General features: G+C 40.3%; 1 protein-coding gene across 1 annotated transcript; it reads left to right on the forward strand.

Annotated features, from left to right (window-relative positions):
* The first annotated feature begins 15,460 nt into the window (after window positions 1–15,460).
* On the forward strand, window positions 15,461–16,366 carry LOC123989216 (vicilin-like seed storage protein At2g18540). The gene has a single exon (XM_046289917.1). It carries the CDS (start codon window positions 15,461–15,463, stop codon window positions 16,364–16,366), a length of 906 nt encoding a protein of 301 aa, XP_046145873.1.
* The last annotated feature ends 4,844 nt before the right edge of the window (window positions 16,367–21,210 follow it).

The following is a 21,210-nucleotide window of genomic DNA, read 5'->3' on the forward strand; positions in this document are numbered from 1 at the left end:
GGTGTACCCTCACGGGCGAAAATCCGCCAATTTCACGTTAATTCAAATTTTGATTGAAGGAAAGCGAAATATTAATCATCTCGCGCGACCGGTATATTACTCATAGGGTTTCAATTGTGATATCAGAGCGTTTGCATATTATCATGTTTTGTTAATTAATACTAAGCATCTTTACCTTTGTTAAAAACTTGCATGAACTGGTATTTTCAATATTAACGAGTTTTCCAAATTTATTCAGATCTCAATTTTGGCATTTCTTGTATTTTGTTATTCATTTGACTTTTTCATTCAAAATTAAACCAGTTTCATTTACTTAAACAGTTTCAAAATCTATTTCAAACACACCTAACACTTTTCAGTTAAAACACGCCTACCAACGTATACAGATTCAAGGAGGGACCCATACGGGACCTAAAGCGTTGAACGAACCCAACGGAAGGCTAATGAACTAAATTCTATCTAACATCTTATTAACTTTGTCTTTCGTCTTTTAATTGTCGAGAGCGCTAACCCGCTCAAGACTGGTGGCAGCGATACCAACCATCGCGTCAGAATAGGGGAAAAAGAATAGGGAATTGTATTTCAACTATCAAATTGAAATTCATTCTTTAATAACTATCTTCTTCTTTTTCTTTCCTTTTTACGTTGCGCCGTCGCACGCGCAACGTAACACTGGATCTTCCGTGAGTCTCATTAAAAATAGTTATGTTCCGATTGACGCACGATCTCCAATCGATTCGAACGATTATAATATCTGCGGGATAAACGGATCAAAATTGATTATCTTGGGTTTATTTGCGAAACGCGTTTATATTCGAGATATATCGATCCACATTAATTTTCTCGTCGTCCCCGACGAAACGATGGCGTGGGCGGCTTTATTAGGACGAGATTTTACTTCGCATTCCACTTTAAAATTTACGTTAAGGGAAACTTTAAATGTCGTCAGCTGCGACCTTGTAACGCGAACGGAACATACGGACGAATTTTGCGATTAGCTGTTATTGATTGTTCCGAGGGACGGGAAGACTTCGGACGCGCTTAATATTGATCCGAAAATCGAACACCGAAGTGCCGAGGAGCTACAAGAAATGTACGACGAAATTCAGGAGTCGGCGATCGAACTGGTTAAACATAATTTTGAGATGGCAATCGTTTTGAAACATCAACAGCCTGTTAGTTTTCGCCCGAGGCGTTTGTCGTTTGCAGAGAAGGAGAAGCTGTGATCTTTGATGATTTGTTACGCGACGGAGTGATTAGACCATGTAATTCGCCGTACGCGAGTCCAATTGTGCTGGTCCGTAAGAAAAACGGTGAAATCCGGCTTTGTGTAGACTTCCGCGAGAACAACAAAATTACAGTTAAGGACAATTTTCCTACTCCGCTCATTGACGATCACCTCGATAGGTTGAGAAATTAGAAATTTTATAGCAAGTTAGATTTGAAAAACGGATTTTTCCATGTCAAGATGGCTGAGTCTTCCGTTAGATTCACCTCGTTCGTGACGCCACTCGGACAATTCGAGTTCGTTAGAATGCCGTTTGGACTGACGAATGCACCACGTTGCCTCCAAAAGTTCATCAATGATGTTTATAGGCTTTTGATTGATAGCAATAAAATTTTGATCTATTTAGATGACCTTTTGGTGGCCACTGACACCATTGAGGAGCATTTGGAAAGTTTGAAAGAGGTATTTTTGTTGACACGGCGACATTGTATGCGATTTAGGCTGGATAAATGCTTTATTCCTGTACTCAGAAATTACTTATTTGGGTTACACAATAAATGAGACAGGAATACGACCAAGCGGAGAACACGTTGAGTTCATAATCGATTTTCCAGTTTCGCGTACTGCTCGCCATGTGCACCAATTCGTTGGTTTAGCAAGTTTTTTCAGGCGATTCGTAAAGGGCTTCTCAACGATCGCGAAACCTTTATATGACCTAATTAAAAAAGCCGAATTTAAGTTTGGCCCGGAAGAATATAACTCTTTTAACGAATTGAAAGGCCACTTGGCAAGTCAGCCTATTCTAGCAGTGTATTCTCCGAACCTAGAGACACAGTTGCACTGTGACGCTAGTGCTAGCGGTTTCGGTGCGATTTTAATGCAGAAGCAGGGGGATGGCAAGCTCCGACCGGTCTTTTATTTTAGCCGTACAACTACACGCACGGAGTCGAGGTATCACAGCTTCGAATTGGAGTGTCAGGCGGCGGTTTATGCGATCGAACGCTTCCACGTGTACTTATACGGTATACCATTTAAAATTATCACGGATTGCGATAGTTTCAGATTGACGCTAGGCAAACAGGGGATAAACCCTCGTATATCCCGATGGGCAATATTCCTGCAAATGTACGATTACACCATCAAACGGGGTTACAGAGGTACTCTCGTAACCCCGAAGGGCTGGACTAAGGTGCCCCTTTTTGAAACAGACAAAGAAATTGGTAAACGGAATAGTAACGCCAAAAATAAATACAATCAGTCGATACCTCGTGTGATGGAACGATCTGACCTGAGATACTCTCGTAACCCCGGGAAGGGCTGGACCAGATCGCCCATTTTGCCAGTTGAAAAACGTCGTGTTCGAAAAATGTAATGGAATCGACTTACCGATACGCTGTTCTATACAATACAAGAAATATAAATTTCGCCTGTTAATTCCCTGTATGTTCGCTCGATGATCTGGAACACCAAAGAACGGTAAGATTTCTGATCACGCACTTGTCGCGGCAAAACCGAATTATCGGGCGAGGACGTCGACGAGAGACAGACACAACGAGATACAAGAAATCAAATAATTTATAAATACGCAGAATGAATTTAATACGGAAATTCGCGAACAACGATTTAAAAACAGAAAGAAAGGACAGAATAATAGGTAGGAGGAAAGTTTCACGTGCGCGTCTATGAGTCCTTGCTTAGAATCGGATTATTTCAAGTCCCACGGCACTCTGCCTCGCTACGCGGAGGTCTTTGCTGCAGAGGAAAACTATCACAAAATTCCGAACAACTCTGTCTCTCGGACACACGGGCTCCCGATCACGGACTTACGATTGATCGATCAAGAGTGAAGAATTTTGCGCGAGATCAACGGTTGAAGGTCCCGTCGCGCGATCATCGTCCTTGGAGGGAACGGTTTGACAAATCGTAGTACGTTTTCGCCAGTGTTGCGTGCTCGGTGATTGGCTAAGACGCGCGAACTAGACGAAGGTCTTTCATCCCCTTTGCTTGATGTTCCTTCTCTTTTCTATTTCGTCGCCATGATCGATTCAACGGTTTTAGAAACTACGCAGTATTTCTATTTGAATGTACAATTGTTAAATTTTGATAAAATCGCAACTATTAATTGGATTGAATTTGTAAAATGAAATATAAGGTGAAGTATACAAGATCTTAAGGATGAGGCCGTCATCCGTTTTACTTTAACAAAGATCAAAATTATTCGTTTCGATTTGTGACGAAAATTGCTAATTATAGTGGTTAATCCAGCCGACGATGCTCTTACGGTGGTTGCAATGCCGTAACATGCTATTCATTTGTTGAATCTATATTCATATTTGTTGAGATGGATTCGGCATTCGCTTTCTAATGAACATAAACAATATCGACCTAACGAACATTCCTTCGCGAACGTTCCTTTGTTCAAATTTGCCGTTGTCGCCAGGCAGTTCTCAGAATTTTCGATACAATGGTGTTTATTGCTCTAAGCCTTAATTTTCGAACGGTGGTCGAACGTTCGCGACGTTCGCTTTCATAAGGGTTCTCGTTCCTTACTTTCGTTGTTTGAATACATATTCATTCGTCCACTCTTTCACACTATCATTCCGATCAGGTAATAATGATCCTTGTTGGACCGCCTGACGCTTTGTGCAAAGGAGAGAGAAAGAGTGTTCTAACAAAGAAGTTATAACGGCTTTCCCATTTCTACGCAGTTAGCAGGGGAAATTCCCGAAATGCGAAGCACTGGCTAACCGCGTAGCGCTGGTGTTATGATACGGCTTTATCTCTCTCGAGCTAAACCCGAGTTTTTGTGCGATATTATAAACTGTCTATTACCATGGTTGAGCGAGGATAGTTTCAAGGAGGGTCACGTAAACTACTGTAAAGAAGGAAATAGAAACGACCTTTCCTCGTGTACCTCGCATGAGAAATCCTCGTAACCCCGAAAGGGCTTGACAAACACACGAGTCCAGGGTAGAGCAAATAAAGAAGAGGAAGCGATAGAAGAAGTCAAAAATAGAAAAGAATAAAACTCAAACTCTTCCTTGTACAATCCTGCATGAGAAATCCTCGTAACCTCGAAAGGCTTGACAAGGATGCACAAAGTCGAGGAGAAGGAATTGGCGGAAAAGTGAAACACCCACCTCACGCCCCTTACATGAGATACTCTTGTAACACAAATGGGCTTGATAAGGGACGCAAGGCGGATAAATCTCAAATTCTTCGCCGGGGGGTAACAAATCCTCACCCCTTAAAACTATCGCCGCCCTCGGCGATGCAAAGAAAATGAGAAGTCTCGGAGTATGGGTTGGAAAACCCGGTCGTAGATGTTTCGCAGTACTAAGCTGGGACGAACGCGCGCTCGACGATCCGCGCTCGTCCCGCCGTCCGACAAACTCAGTGGCGCAAGCCTGCCCTGCCTCCACACTATCTCGGTCGTCTCGATGAAGGTCTGACTGGTGACACTCAGACATCCCTCTACGTCCTGTATTGCGAGGAGCGAGCAGCCGCGCACGATGGCCGTGGTATCCTCGTCGGAAATTCCCTGGCTATCCCTTGCTTGAGCTTCCGTTAGGGTGGTGACTGTTGCCAGGACCTGCGCCGCCACGGATGGGTGCAGGTTGTTTAATGTCACTCGTTCCAATGCGGGAAGGTTCCCCAGCGGCTCCAATGCGAACTGCTCGCGAATGTTAGTACACCCTGATAAGTCTAGCTCCCGAAGGTGGTGGACATGGTCTCCTAAGTGTCGTACGAACATATTGTCCACCCATCCACAAAATAATGTGCGGAGGGTTCGTGGATTTCGGAACACTTCCGGCACGGTATGCACCGTTTCCGCTAGTCCCACTTGCAACTCTATGAAGACGGGGTCCTGTAGCTGGGGCGTGTCCGGCATTTCCTCGTCGTCTCCTTCGGTGATCGGGGCGAAATCGATGTCCACGACGATGATTTCGGTGATGGTAGTGTGGAGGGCCTCGTGTGCGATTAGGGCGGTCAGCGGTTCCGCAGAGGTCAGGGCACGACACTGAGAAAGCTCGACCGACGAAGCGAGCGAACGCTGGGCCGTCAAACACGCGGCCACCGGCGCTAACAACAGCGACGCGCAACCTCTGAACCAAACTTCCCGGAGTGCCGGGATCATCCACGACAACGCCGCCCCTGCGAACCCAGAGCTTGTGGCCCTGAAGTCGGAAATATTGACAGTAAAGCGCGTTATTCTTTCAAATATCTCGAAAACTAAAACGGTCCGACTACTATATGTATAAGAAAAAGTTGTTCAGAATGACAACCTTGACAACATATTTCAAGGTGACCGAAATCGGACGCGGCTCCCTTATACTAAATATTTACCGTATATTGATCTGTGGGAATGGATCAGTATATTATATTATATCTCATGTAGATATAGTAATAATAAGATTGTTATTAAATGTATATTACGTTATATCTCATGTAGATATAGTAATAAAGACATTGTTATTAAACGTTCATTGCATTATATCTCGTGTAAATATAGTAATAATAACATTGTTATTAAACCAATCTTACATATGTGATGTAGATGTTGTAACAATTATATTGTCATTAAACGTGTAATACATTATATCACATGTAGATATAGTAATAAAGGCATTGTTATTAAATGAATATTGCATTATATCTCATGTAGATATAGTAATAATGACATTGTTATTAAATGAATATTACATATGTGATGTTGATATAGTAACAATTATATTGTTATTAAATGTATATTGCATTATATCTCATGTAGATATAGTAATAATGACATTGTTATTAAATGAATATTACATATGTGATGTTGATATAGTAACAATTATATTGTTATTAAATGTGTATTACATTATATCTCATGTAGATATAGTAAGAATGACATTGTTATTAAATGAATTTTACATATGTGATGTAGATATTGTAACAATTATATTGTTATTAAATGTGTATTACATTATATCTCATGTAGATATAGTAAGAATGACATTGTTATTAAATGAATTTTACATATGTGATGTAGATATTGTAACAATTATATTGTTATTAAATGTGTATTACATTATATCTCATGTAGATATAGTAATAATGACATTGTTATTAAATGAATATTACATATGTGATGTTGATATAGTAACAATTATATTGTTATTAAATGTGTATTACATTATATCTCATGTAGATATAGTAAGAATGACATTGTTATTAAATGAATTTTACATATGTGATGTAGATATTGTAACAATTATATTGTTATTAAATGTGTATTACATTATATCTCATGTAGATATAGTAAGAATGACATTGTTATTAAATGAATCTTACATATGTGATGTAGATATTGTAACAATTATATTGTTATTAAATGTGTATTACATTATATATCATGTAGATATAGTAATAATGACATTGTTATTAAATGTATACTACATATGTGGTGTAGATATTGTAACAATTATATTGTTATTTAATGTATATAACATTATATCTCATGTAGATATATGAATAATGACATTGTTTAAAATGTATATTACATATATGATGTAGATATAGTGACAATTATATTGTTATTAAATGTATACTACATTATATCTCATGTAGATATAGTAATACTTACATTGTTATTAAATGTATATTGCATTATATCTAATGTAGATATACTAGCAATAACATTGTTATTAAATGAATCTTACATATGTGCTGTAGATATTGAAACAATTATATTGTTATTAAATGTGTATTACATTATATCTCATGTAGATATAGTAAGAATGACATTGTTATTAAATGAATCTTACATATGTGATGTAGATATTGTAACAATTATATTGTTATTAAATGTGTATTACATTATATCTCATGTAGATATAGTAATAATGACATTGTTATTAAATGTATATTGCATTATATCTCATGTAGATATAGTAATAATGACATTGTTATTAAATGAATCTTATATATGTAATGTAGATATAGAACAATTATATTGTTATCAAATGTATATTACATTATATATCATGTAGATATATGAATAATGACATTGTTTGAAATGTATATTACATATCTGATGTAGATATAGTAACAATTATATTGCTATTAAATATATATTGCACTATATCGAATGTAGATATAGTAATAATGACATTGTTATTAAACGAATCTTACATATGTGATGTTGATAGTAGTATTTATTTCACGCTCCCCTTCCGGGATCGCGTGGCGCTTTTGGTAGGAGCGTTCCCAAACCTTACACTTCATATATTATCACAATAATTTCTTTTACAATAGTTTACCGTGTATTGTGACCCTTTCGGGGGTTCACTCTATACACGGTTCCTTCACAATTATAACTGTTGGGTGCCAGCCACTCGCGGTGGCAATCGAAATTTGGAAAAAGGGGCAGAATGGGGGTTGTTACAAGGGATGGGACACAGGCACTTTCGTCCTTACAATACCGCGGGGGAGTACGCAAGGAGGATTTGTCGAGGGTTAGGGAAGATCTCAGGGTGAGGAAGGTTTTCTGGAAGTTCGTCTACGTTACGCGTGAGGATTCTTTTAGACAGGAATGTTAGGGGTTGGACAAAAAAAGAGTTTCGCAATATGTAACGTGGGATAACCGGCGCGATACGCGGACACGCACGTTCGCAATCGAAGGTCGCCGTTGCCGAAACTCAGGTACTTTACAAAGTAATCGTAAGGGACTCACCAGAATTCTCACACTCTCTCACAAGATTCTCTATACTCTTTGGTATTCCGCTACTACAATTCGCTAGTGACAAAATTCTCTTTTCTCTTTAGACAGCCTAGGCTCAATGACGGCTACCGCGACGACGGGACCGTCTGGGGAGGGGATGGGGAGTAGGAAGGGGGCCTTTTCTAACAACGGAATAGATTGGTTATCGATTGTCGATCTGCCGGTGTTCGGGGTCGATGGGGCTGGCGGATCTCCGGCTGAGGCGGGTGGACTGAGGTCTTCGGGCTCGGCGACAGATGGCTCCGGGTGGACGTTCGTATCAGCTGCTGGGCCGCTTCGTCTATTTTTCCGAAGTCCCGCGTTGCTTTTCCCTTCTGGGCGGGTTGAAGATCTGTCGCCGGCCTCGGAGCTCCTTTTTGCAGGTGATCCTTGGTGCCTCCTTTCCGTCGCCTCCATCGGCCCGACACCGGCGGGCGGGGGAAAGGGGTAAGGTGTTAGAAGGGTTTGTAACGCGTTAACCGGGTGCGCTCGGGTAGGTAGCGCCGAGCGCTGCAGTACCGCGTTCGGGTCTCGTCCCGAGACAGCAGCTGCGTGAGGAATGGGATTGGTCGGTAAATAACACTGTCCAACACGAATTTTGTTTTCCAATAGCCACTGGGTGATCGTTGTAGAGCTTCTGGTCCTGAACAAGAATCCGAAACCCGAATTGCTCTATCACCCTCAGTTTTCGAAAAACACGAGTTTTTGTAAAAACATGTATTCTGGGGGGAAAATGACCTATTACGCGGAAACTAAAAACGCTAGAACATTCGCATTAGTCTCATAAGATAGAGGAGAGTTTCCCGAATACATTGATATATATAGCTATTATATTACATGGTTCTAAATAGATGTAAATGTCGATGAAAGTTTAAAAAATAGCCGGCGCACGTATTTCCTACGTAATACTTTTGTATTTTTAAGAAAAGTTTTTTATCTAGCGCGAATTCTCTATACAGTACCGAATTCTGTAGACATTTCCGAGGAAGAAACTATATGGGGTAAGTATTGGAGCAGTATGCAATTCGAGTAAATCGAAAAAATATCTGCCGGTGACGCGTGCACGGCGTTTTGCCGCTAGGCGGCCATAGCTCGCTCTCTTCGCCTAGTCAGTGCCGTAGCTACGCGTAATCAACACTAATGGTGGGGTTTAATATACATTCACCTTTTATATCTATAATGTTTGATTTTTTTTGCTATTATTATTATTTCATAATTATTATTTCTCTTTTGTTGTTATTCATCATTATTGTTAGATACCAACAATAAAATGATAAAATACTTTAATTTAAAATTTAAAAATCGATTGACGAGCATTACGACTTTATCAATCGACACTGAATTGAAGACAGTTTTGAAATTTGTTTATGATATAGAAAGAATAAAATGTATAAAATGAAGAATTACCTGCAGTAAACGAACTTAAAAATGTTTTCGTCTTGCTTGACGTTTGTATGTTACATCTTTGTTGTCCTTCATCAAAGTCCAGCAATAATCTGCCAACATTGCACATGATTTTTTTCCTTGGTACCGTTTTTCCATTCTAAAAATGTCTTGGTGGAAACGTTCTCCATGTTCGTCACTCACATCACCGAGATTTGGCGGAAAGAAGTCTAAGTGAGAATGTAGGAAGTGAATCTTCAAAGACATATTGCATCCGAGTTCTTTACATGCGTTCAGGAGTTTATTGACTATGGAAATATAATTTCTTGCTCTGTGGTTTCCGAGAAAATTATGTGTTGTTTTCTTGAATGCAAGCCACACTGATTTTTCCAAATTATTCAGTTTTATTGTGAAATTTTTATCATTCATCAGATTTCTCATTTGAGGGCCAACGAATATTCCTTCTTTTATTTTTGCGTCGGATATTGATGGAAATTTTGTTTTTAAATATTCAAATCCTGGTCCTGATTTATCCATTGCTTTAACAAAATTTTTCATTATCCCTAATTTTATGTGTAGCGGTGGTAAATAAACATTTTGAGGATCGATAAGATTTGTATGTTTTATATTTTTCTCGCCAGGGATTAATTGTTGCCGCGGTGTCCAGTCTTTTTTTATATAATGCTGCTCCCTTGCTCTGCTGTCCCACTCACAAAGGAAACAGCAATATTTGGTATAGCCTGATGGTAGTCCGAGTAATATGCCAATCACTTTTAAATCTCCACATACTTTCCAATTATATTTATCATATTGAATCTTGAGTAAAAGTGTTTTGAAAGTGTCATAAGATTCTGTCATTTTTGCGGTATATGCGATTGGAATGGAAGGATATATATTGCCAATGTGTAGTAAAACTGCTTTTAAGCTAAGTTTTGACGAATCTATAAAGAGTCGCCATTCTTTCGGATCATGCTCAAAACCCAAAGTTCGTAATAATGAGTTAATATCGGTGCAGACGTGAAGTTCCTCGTGTGTTGCGAAATATTCTAATAACGCATGATTTCGAGTTCTGAAATGTGTCACTTTTGTTGCGTTCTCGAGTAAGTTCCACTGTTTCAATCGTGATCCTAAAAGTTCTGCCTGCTCTTTCGATAACTGCAAATCTCGTACGAGATCGTTAAGATCAGATTGCGATAAAAGATGTGGCCCCAAGGGGGAGGGAGTTCTTCTGTCATTTTCTTCCGTTTCAACGTTTTCTATTTCTGTTTGGTCTTCATATAGATTTGGTTTATTTGATGGCGGTGTTGGTATGGGTAATTCTTCGGAATGTGCAACGGGACGAATAGCAGTAAGTAAATTTGGGTACTCTATCGTTTTTTTCCCTTTCTTGTTAATGCCAGAAATTTTGCATAAACAAAAATAACAATCTATCGCATGATTTGTCGGTTTCCTCCATATCATGGGAATCGCAAATGGCATAGCTTTTCGTGTACCTCTTACCCAAGCTAAAAGAACTGTGGCACAGCGTTGGCAACAAACATGTGGAGCCCACTGTTTATCCTGGTCACTGATTTTACATCCAAAATAATGTTCGTATGCAAACCTTATTAAAGGTGTTATACTCCTGCACTCAGAGTTTAAAACTACCTCCCCACAAATATAACAAAAAGAGTCTGGTGGATTTCTACACATTCGCGACATTGTTAAGTATTATAAAAAGTATATTACACAACACTAAGTACTATGCACTATTATAAATTACAAAACCCTACACTATAACAACACATAAAATACGCTATATACTATAATAAGTCATAAAATATGCAGTAGAGTGTCAAAAAACTATGTACTAAAGTAACTTATAAAATGTTATGCACTAAAGTGCCAAAATACTATGAACTATAATAACTTATAAAATGTTAAACGCTATACCAACACACGTTTTTACTCTATACGACGGAAGACTTTCTGAATTGCTTAGGACGACTGACTCGGACAATTTTCAAAACGAAACTAAACTCAGACTTCAACAGTGCATAGCAAGCCAGAAAATTTCAAGATGTTTATTGTTTCTTTGATTGTATCGAGTGTTCGAAGGAAACGTCAAGTGGTGTTTATATTTCGAAAGAGCGCTAACGCCAAGCGCTCTTACTCCCCCATCATCGCTAGGCCTGAGAAAATCGTATTACACTATCATTTCGAAAAGGCTTTCAATAGTATACTGAATTTCCAAGAAACCTTCTTATAATTTTCATGAAAATCATAGCGTAGAAAATTATATTTCCATGATAAATAAACTTCCATGTTTTTATATTCGTTTACTGCAGGTAATTCTTTATTTTATACATTTTATTCTTTCTATATCATAAACAAATTTCAAAATTGTCTTCAATCGAGTGTCTTCAATCGATTGATAAAGTCGTAATGCTCGTCAATCGATTTTTAAATTTTAAATTAAAGTATTTTATCATTTTATTGTTGGTATCTAACAATAATGATGAATAACAACAAAAGAGAAATAATAATTATGAAATAATAATAATAGCAAAAAAAATCAAACATTATAGATATAAAAGGTGAATGTATATTAAACCCCACCATTAGTGTTGATTACGCGTAGCTACGGCACTGACTAGGCGAAGAGAGCGAGCTATGGCCGCTTGGCGGCAAAACGCCGTGCACGCGTCACCGGCAGATATTTTTTCGATTTACTCGAATTGCATACTGCTCCAATACTTACCCCATATAGTTTCTTCTTCGGAAATGTCTACAGAATTCGGTACTGTATAGAGAATTCGCGCTAGATAAAAAACTTTTCTTAAAAATACAAAAGTATTACGTAGGAAATACGTGCGCCGGCTATTTTTTAAACTTTCATCGACATTTACATCTATTTAGAACCATGTAATATAATAGCTATATATATCAATGTATTCGGGAAACTCTCCTCTATCTTATGAGACTAATGCGAATGTTCTAGCGTTTTTAGTTTCCGCGTAATAGGTCATTTTCCCCCCAGAATACATGTTTTTACAAAAACTCGTGTTTTTCGAAAACTGAGGGTGATAGAGCAATTCGGGTTTCGGATTCTTGTTCAGGACCAGAAGCTCTACAACGATCACCCAGTGGCTATTGGAAAACAGAGAAAAAGTTTAAATTTGTTGGACAGTGTAATTAGCGGTGCGTAGGTAAACGTATTGTTTATTTGTCCTTCGTCGTGGCAGGTGACGGTCCGTTCGTTAGTACAAGTCGCTCTGTAACGCAATGGCAACCGAACGTATTAATATATTCTAATCTGTCTTACGTACTATCTGGGAGGATGTTATGATACAGGGGACGCGCTTACAGCTAACTTAGTACTACGCGGTCTTATAGCTACGGAGGCGCGCGCGGGCACTGAGCGATTTGATCCGGTAACGCGGCGCGGCGCGGACTCGATGGGACAGCGGTCCCGTTACGCTCGATTTTACGCGGTCCTTTTGTCCGGTACGATCGTGGGTTTCGTCCCAGTCGATCGCGAATGCTCTTTTGTCGCTTGGCTGTCTGGCTTTAGCTTCCAGAGAATTCTATCTTTATCGCCGCTGGCTGCCCTTTATATCTTCGCTCGCGGCCTGTTGGCTTGCGCGAGCGGCTCGGGGTCCGGCGCCGCGTAGCGGCTGCGGCGGGCGGCGCGCGGGCTCGTCGCGTGTTTGCGCCGGCGCCGCGTGACGTAAGTGACTCTCGTCACAAAGAAAACGAAAGATTCGAAAGAGAAGTAGAGGAGGCAAGAACAGAAAGCGACGTATGGAAAATAATTAACAAGGAGAAAAAGAGGAGAGGGAGAGTGAAAACGGGCATAAAAAAGAGGAGTGGAGGAAGCACTTCGTGAATCTACTGGGGGGATCAGAGGAAAAAGTAGTGCTGGGAGGAGAAAGAGACAGAGAACGAGACGAGGAAGCGGATATAAGCAAAGAAGAAATAAGGAAGGCGGTGGCGAAACTGAAGGATGGGAAAGCGACATGGGGAGACGAGATTCCCAACGAGGTGTGGAGATACGGAGGAGAAGAGGTTCTGGATTGGGCATGGGAAGTATGCAACAGAGTATGGAGGGGAGAGGGATGGCGGGAGGGGTGGAAGAAAGGGATAATAGCGCCCATAAAGAAGAGAGGGAATGGGACAAGGGCAACGGACTACAGGGGGGTGACACTAATGCCCACGCTCTATAAGATATACGCGGCGATTTTAACAGAAAGGCTGAGAGAGGAAGAGGAGGAAAAGAGAATGCTACCGGCAAACCAGACAGGGTTCAGAAGAGAGATGGGAACACTAGACAACATATATGTGCTAAACTACCTAGTGAACAGGCAGATAAAGAGAGAAAAAGGAAAAGTGATAGCATTCTTCGTAGACCTAAAGGCAGCGTTTGATTCAGTGGACAGAGGAGTGTTGTTGGAGGCGCTAAAGCAGAGAGGCGTAAGAGAAGGGCTAAGGATAAGGATAAGAGAGATATTAAGGGAAACTCGAAGTAGGGTAAGAACAGGCGAAGAGACAACGGAACCATTCTGGACAGCGAGAGGGGTAAGGCAGGGGTGTCCACTATGTCCGCTACTGTACAACTTATTCACAGCAGATATGGAAGAGAAGATGAGCAAGGGGGAAGGAGGGGGGATAAAGATTGGCGGGAGAAAAATTGATACACTGGCTTATGCAGATGATGTTGTGGTACTAGCGGAAGAGGAAGGGGATATGAGGGCGTTATTAGGAAGACTAGAAAGATACCTGGAGGAGAAAAAATTAGAACTGAACCAGGACAAATCAAAAATAATGAAGTTCAGGAAAGGAGCAGGGAGATGGAAAAAGATGAGCTGGTGGTGGAAAGGAAAGAAAATAGAGGAGGTGGACAAGTTTAAATACTTAGGATATGTTTTTAGAAGAAACGGAGGAAACGAGCTGCAAGTAAAGGACAGAATCAGCAAGGCTGGAGTAGTAATGAGACAGGTATGGGGGATAGGAAAAAGAAGATTTGGGAAAAACTGGAAGAGAAAAATTTGGCTATGGGACAGGCTAGTATGGACGGTCGTAGCTTACGGAGCAGAGGTATGGGGGTGGAGGGAGTGGAAGGAGATAGAGGCACTACACGAGAGGTTTTTGGACACTAGGCGTGGATTGGCGCACACCAGGATACTTGCTCAGAGAGGAACTGCAAAGGTGGAAAATGAGAGTAAGAACGGGAAAGCTGGCGTGGGGATATGAAAGAAAACTATGGGAGGGAAGAGGGGGGAATTAGCCAAGAGCTGCTTGGAACAGATAATCAGCAGCGAAGTAAGGAGGGGAGGGAAAAGCAAATGGGAAGAGGAAAGAGGAAAGTTCTTCTTGGAAAGGGGATGGGGAATAGAAAGATTAGAAGAAAAAAGGAGCAGTGGGGAGATGGGGTATGAAGAGTTCGAGGAGAAAGATAAACAGATGCAGGAAGAAGAGAGAAGGGAAAAGATAATAGATTCGAGGTATAACAGATGGTACAGAGTGATAAAGGATCCGGGGATACCGAAATACCTAGAGAAAGGATGGAGGGAGGAAAGGTGGAGAAGAGTGGCCAGATTCAGACTCGGAAACGAAGTGAACGAAGCAAAATACTGGGAAAACGAAGAGAAAAGGAAGTGCAGAGTCTGCGGATGGGAGGAAGAAACTTGGGAGCACGTCTGGGAAAGATGCACCGGAAGGGAAGAAATAACAGTAGGATGGCAAGAGAAGGTACGACAGCTGCTAGGGGGAGACGGAGAAGGAGAAGCTTGGATGAAAGAAATACAGAAGTACAGGAGCGAAGAGGAAGGGGAGAACCCAAAGTAGGAGTAGGAATAGGGACGGCAGAGGGAGCCACAGAAGAAGATATAATCTAGTTATTTCAGTTTTCTTTAGTTAATTTGACGTACAATCGAGGAAACGAAGTGGCCGCAAAAAGGCAGCGGCGTGGCGTGAGGGCGAAAGTGGGTTGGTCATACTGGAGAGCACATGGGGAAAGAAAGTGCGGTTAAAGAAAAGATAATAAGGTGAGGAAAAAGTACAAAGAAAAAAGGAAGGAAAAGCAGAGTACAGGGAAGAAAAGATAAAAAGATAACAAGAAACGAAAGATGAACACAGGGAATAAATGGAAGGAAGAAGTGTTGGAAGAATTAAGAAAAATAGGAGAAAACCTGAGCGAGATAACAGAGCTGTTGATGGCAGGGCAGACTGAATGGAAGCAGAAAAAGCAAGAAAGTGAAGAAAGAAGAGAATTAGAGAAAGGAACAGAGAAAAAGGGAAAGAAAGAAAAGAAAGAAGCAAAGGGTAAAGACAGAGAAGAGGCAGAAAGTGAAAAGGAGGAGGGAGAAGAAACCGAAACAGTAAATAATCACAGGAGGCTAGATGAAGCAAAGAATAGGAAGGGGGAGAGGGACAAAGAGACAGAATTGGAAACAAGAAAAGAAAAAGGAGAGGAGAATCAAGAAGGAAAGAAAGGGGGAGAAAGTGAAGAAGAGAGGGAAAGGAACAAGGAAGAAGAGGACGATAGAGAGTGGAGAGAAGAGTGGGAAAAGAGAATGGAGGAAGAGAGAAAAGAAAGAAGGAAAAGAAGTATCGTGTGGAAAGGAGTTGACGGAAGGGATAAGGAAGAAAGAAGCAGGCGAATAAATATCATGATACAACTGGAGCTAGGAAAGAAGACGGAGCCAAGAAAGATGACAGAAGTCTTAGGGGAAGGAGGTAGACGAGTAATACTGACAGAGCTGGAGACAGAAGAAGATAGAAGGAAAATAATGTGGAGGAAAACAGAAATCTGGAAGAGATGGAGAGTTACAGTGGAGGAGGACCTGTCAAGGGAGGAGAGAAAAATAAGATGGCTAATAAGAGAGAGGGCCAAAGAAGAGAGGGCGAAAGGGAAAAAGGTGGAATATACAAGCAGAAGGATATGGGTGGACGACCAGGAATGGATCTGGAATGAAAAAGAGAGAAAATGGAAGGTCAAGGAAGGAAACAAATCAGAAGAGGAAGAGGTATAGGAAGATAATTACAGAAACTCCCACACGAGATATATCACAGACTCTAGCTTTAATTCAGATCAAGTAGAATTGTTTATTTCACATTATTATTATTATTTTGATTATTTTTATTCTTATTTTAATTTTCATTTTGATTTTTTATTTTATTTTGATTCAGTATTAATTGTGGTAGTGGCGTTAGTAGCTGTAATACTCTCATTTGTAAGTATGTTCATCTCTAATTGCAAGGATAGCAAAGACAAAAGAGAACTTTAAGTTGAAGTTTTATTCCTACTCTTATTTGTATTTCTATTTCTATTTTATTATTATTTTTATTTATATTTCTAATTATATTTTTAGTTTCATTTATAACAGAAAGCAAAGGAGCAGGTTACAGCACATACATGTTAGAAATATTTTTGATTCCTTGCATGATCAAGGTTCTGGGGTAAGTGCCATGCCGTTCCTCATGGTCCTCCTACCAGAAGATGCAAGATCTTCCCCACTCCGTGGCCAGATCCTTCTAGATCAACCTTATCTTTTGACACGTGCCGTGCAGCACCATGACTTCGGGTCATCGGCCACACGCGCGTTCCTTCGAGAATCGGCGATCGAACTCTCTATCGCCGTTCCATAAACAAAACATCCGCGACTCTTAGAATTCGTCGCACCTCAAGTATCAACTACCGCCGGCCCAAGTCCGATGACAGACATATGGCTCGGGGTATCGATAACCTAAAGAATCCTAAGAAATCCTTGAAACCCAGGTCAAAGCCCAAAATGCATTGACCCTGCCACGTGTCAACCCTTGAACACGTGCTGACGCTAACGTACAATTATTTGATAGTTTTATATTTTGTTATCTTGTTATTTTGTTATTATTGTTTAAGCGCCATAGTTCCAATATTACTTGCAGGCCTTCACATTAAGAATACAGTAGGGTGAGAACGATCATTTTGTATTCAGTTATGTTAGTTGATGTTGTTTGTTCAGTTTATCATATATACGATATAACTTTGTTTATTTTTTTTGGTTTTGTACGAATGATTATAATTATAATTGTACGAATGGGTTCAGAAGGATATGATAGGATATTAATTTATAAAAACAGGGAAAAAAGCAAAAGACAGGAAAAGAAAAAGAAAGCAAGGCAAAGAAATAATTTATGTAAGCAAAGTTGAGGAACGCTACTTGCAAAGAAAAAGTGCCATGCAAGCCCGTAAGGGAAGCAATAAAGACAATCAATTAATCAATCAAATGTAGATTCTAGAACAATTGGTATAAATCTATGATTTATATCACAAATTTCAGAACATTGCCCAAAAAATAATCCAGGACGTAAAGCAAAAATATTTATTTGATTAATTCGACCAGGAGTGGCATCTCTTTTTACTCCTATAGATGGAATTGTTCAAGAATGAATAACATCAGTAGAAGTTCTCAATATTCGAACAGAAATTTTAAAAGGAATAATTATACGATTATCTACATCTAATAATCGAAAAGAATTATATTTAAAATTTTTATTTATATAAGAATCAAATTCAAAATCATTAAATTCAGGATATTCATATCTTCAATATCATTGATGACCAATACTTTTTACTGTAAAAAAAAATTGGATTTCATAATTCATCTGTAAAATAAAGAATTTTTAAAGAAGGAAAACAAATAAATAAAAGAATAATTGCTGGAATAATAGTTCAAATAATTTCAATAGTATGATGTTTTAAAAGAAATCGATTAATAAATTTATTATTAAAAATATCTATTAATATAAAAAATGTAATTGGACTCCCGTTCGGGACACGGTTGCGTTAAGAAGTGCTAAGTGTTCGCTCAGCAGAATTTTAGAATAAACAGGATAAAGAAGGATTGGAGGGGCAGGAAGCTGCGCCAAGGGAGGCAAAAAGACAAGAGACAGCGAAAGACAAGAAAGATAAGTAGTAAGAGAGAGGGGAGAGAAGAAAGAGAAAAGAAAGCAGAAGAAAAGGTGCAATTGTAGGTTAGGAACAGAGAAGAGGTGACAGGATCGACAGAAAAGGCGGGAGAGAGAGACATCTAGATCGAGAAGAGAAGAAGAGAAAAACAGAAGAGCAGTCGATAAGGAAGAGGCAGCGGCGAAGTATAGCAACAAGAGAGAGATGGGTGACGAGAAAGAGGGAAAGAAGGTGGGAGAAGGAAAGAGTGAGCAGGGAAAACAAGAGAAAGGGGGAAGCAGAGGGAGACCCTTAATCGTAGAAACTCTGACAAGAGAAAGAACACAGAGTATAGGAAGCATGGCAAACCTAGAAGAAATATGGAAAAGGAAGAGAGATGAAGAAAAGGAGGAAGAAGCAGGGAAGGGGCAAGGGGGAGGGGGCAACAGTGAAACAGACAACTGGATGTTTAAAGAAAGCATGCTAATAGGGAGGTCACCAGAAAAGAAAAAGGAAAGAAAGGAAGAGGGGGGAGGGATGGGAGCTAATAAGAGAAATGGACAAAAACCTAGGAGGAAAGATGGAGAGGATGGACGCAAATATGAAGCTACTAGGGAAGGATCTAAGAAGACAGATGGAGTAACTAAGAGAGGAAATGAGAAGAAGAGAAGAGGAATGGATAGAGCAGAAAAGGGACCTGGAGAGGAAGATGGAAAAGATGATGAAGAAAATGGAGGAGATAGAGAGAAGAGAAGTGGAGGACGCGAGATGGAAAGAAATAGAAGAGAAAATGCTCAAGGCAGCGCAAGATGCAGCACGAAATAGAAGAGAGGAGTTAGGAGGGGTTAAAATAGAAGAGAAACTGAAGGAGATAGAAAGAAAACTGGAGAGGGAAGAAAAAGAAGAGAGAAGGAAAAACATAATAATCAGAGGAACAAAAACGAAAAGAGAGGAAATGAAAGAAAAAGCAGAAGAAATCTTAAAGATCACGGGGGTAGAGGACGCAATAGAGGAGGTAAAAGCGGTGGGACCAGTAGAGAAGGGAAAGGAACTATATATGATGCAAGTAAAAGTAAAGACGGCCGAGCTTAAGAGGAAAATAATGGAGAACAAAAGGGCGCTAAAGGGAAGAGAAGAGAGAATAGAAGAGGACCTAACTTGGGAGGAAAGAAGAACACAGTGGACATTAAGAAGAATCACAAGAGGAGAAAGAGAGAAAGGAAAAAACGTATGGGTAGATTACAAGAAAATAAGAATAGAAGGGAAATGGTGGAAATGGGATGGCGACAAGGAAGTACTAACGGATGGGGAGGGGAAAGAATGGAAACCCACACATGAAGGGGAGCAGAAGAAGGGGGGAGAGGGGAAAGGGACATAGGGAGCAATGAGAGAGAGGAGGACGTCAAGCCACAAAAGGAAGAAAGAGGAAGAAAGAGAAGCAGAAAAGTGGAAGATCCAGACGAAGAAGCAGGCGAGGAGTCCGATAGAGAGCATGAAAGAAACGGAACAGAAAGAAAAAAGAAACAGGAGAAGAAAAAAGGGACAAGAGGAAAAGAAAGAAAGGAGGATGGAAGCTGGACAGTAGGATTTTGGAACTGCGCAGGAATATTAAATAAAGACATAGAATTTTGGGAGACAATAAAAGAGTGGGACGTGGTAGTGCTTATAGAAACTTGGCTGGAAGAGAAAGGTTGGGACAAGATAAGGCCAAAAGGATACAGGTGGGAAGCGCAACTAGCGAAAAGGAAAAACAAAAAAGGAAGAGCAAAAGGGGGATGATAATGGGAGTGAAGGAAGGGATAATGGGCGAGGAAGGGGGAATCAGAGTGGAGGAGGGGAAAGAGGGTATAATAATGGCAGAATGCAAAGGGGGAAAGTTGAACTCGAAGATCGTGGGGGTATACGTAAACGGAGACATGGAAACAAAGATAAAGGAACTCAGACCATGGTTAGAAGAAATAGGGGAAAGGAGAAGGACAACAATAGGGGGAGATTTTAATGCGAGAACGGGGGAAGAGGGGGGAAGCAAGACAGAGGAGGAGGACGAAGAAAGAGAAGAAACGAGAAGGTCCAAAGATAAGAAGAGAAACGCGGAAGGAATCAGATTTCTAGAGACCCTGAGGGAGACAGGATGGTCTATTCTGAATGGAACTAGAGAAGGGGACAAGGACGGGGAATTTACATATACAGGGGCCAGAGGAGAAACGGTGATAGACTATGTCATAGTAGAGGAGGAAGGAAGGGAAAAGATTAAAAGGATGGAAATTGGGGACAGGATAGAGTCAGACCACCACCCCCTGATAGTAGAAATAAAGGGAGGAGGAGAATAAACCATAGTAGAAGAAAGGAGAAGGAAGGCAGCACCAAGAGGGGACTGGTCGGAGCAGGGGAGGAAAGAATTCAGAGAAGGACTAAGCTGGAAGAGATCGAAGAACAAGGAATTGAACGACGATATGAAAATAACACTAGAAGAGTTCAGGAAAGGGCTCGAGAGAGGAAGTAAGAAAGGGCGCAAGAGCAAGAAAAGAGGATGGTGGGACGAGGAATGCAAAGAAAGAAAAAAGGAAGTCAGGAAGATACTAAGAGAGTGGAGAAGGGGGAGTAATGGGGGAGAAAGCTACAGAAAAGCAAAGAAAGAATACAACAAAATGGGTGAAGAAAAAAAGAAAAAAGAAAATGAAAGGTTCATAAAAGAGATAGAAGGAGCAAAAACGGACATGGACGTGTGGAGAATAGTAAATAGAGAAAGGAAAAAGAGAGGGCAGCCACAATCAAGCATAAAAGAAGAAGAATGGAAAGCTCATTTTATGGACTTACTAGGAGGAACGGAAGAAAAGGTGGTAATGGGAGGAGAAAGAATAGCAGAAGAAGACGAAGAAGAAGAAATAAGTAAAGAGGAGATAAGAAAGGCAGTGGCAAAACTGAAGGACGGGAAAGCGGTGGGGG

Source organism: Osmia bicornis, unplaced genomic scaffold (genome assembly GCF_907164935.1).
Source record: "Osmia bicornis bicornis unplaced genomic scaffold, iOsmBic2.1, whole genome shotgun sequence".
NCBI classification, from domain to species: Eukaryota; Metazoa; Arthropoda; class Insecta; order Hymenoptera; family Megachilidae; genus Osmia; species Osmia bicornis.

Excerpts from the sequence above, each read along its gene's own strand:
- LOC123989216 (XM_046289917.1), top strand. The coding sequence starts at position 15,461 with ATGAACACAGGGAATAAATGGAAGGAAGAAGTGTTGGAAGAATTAAGA.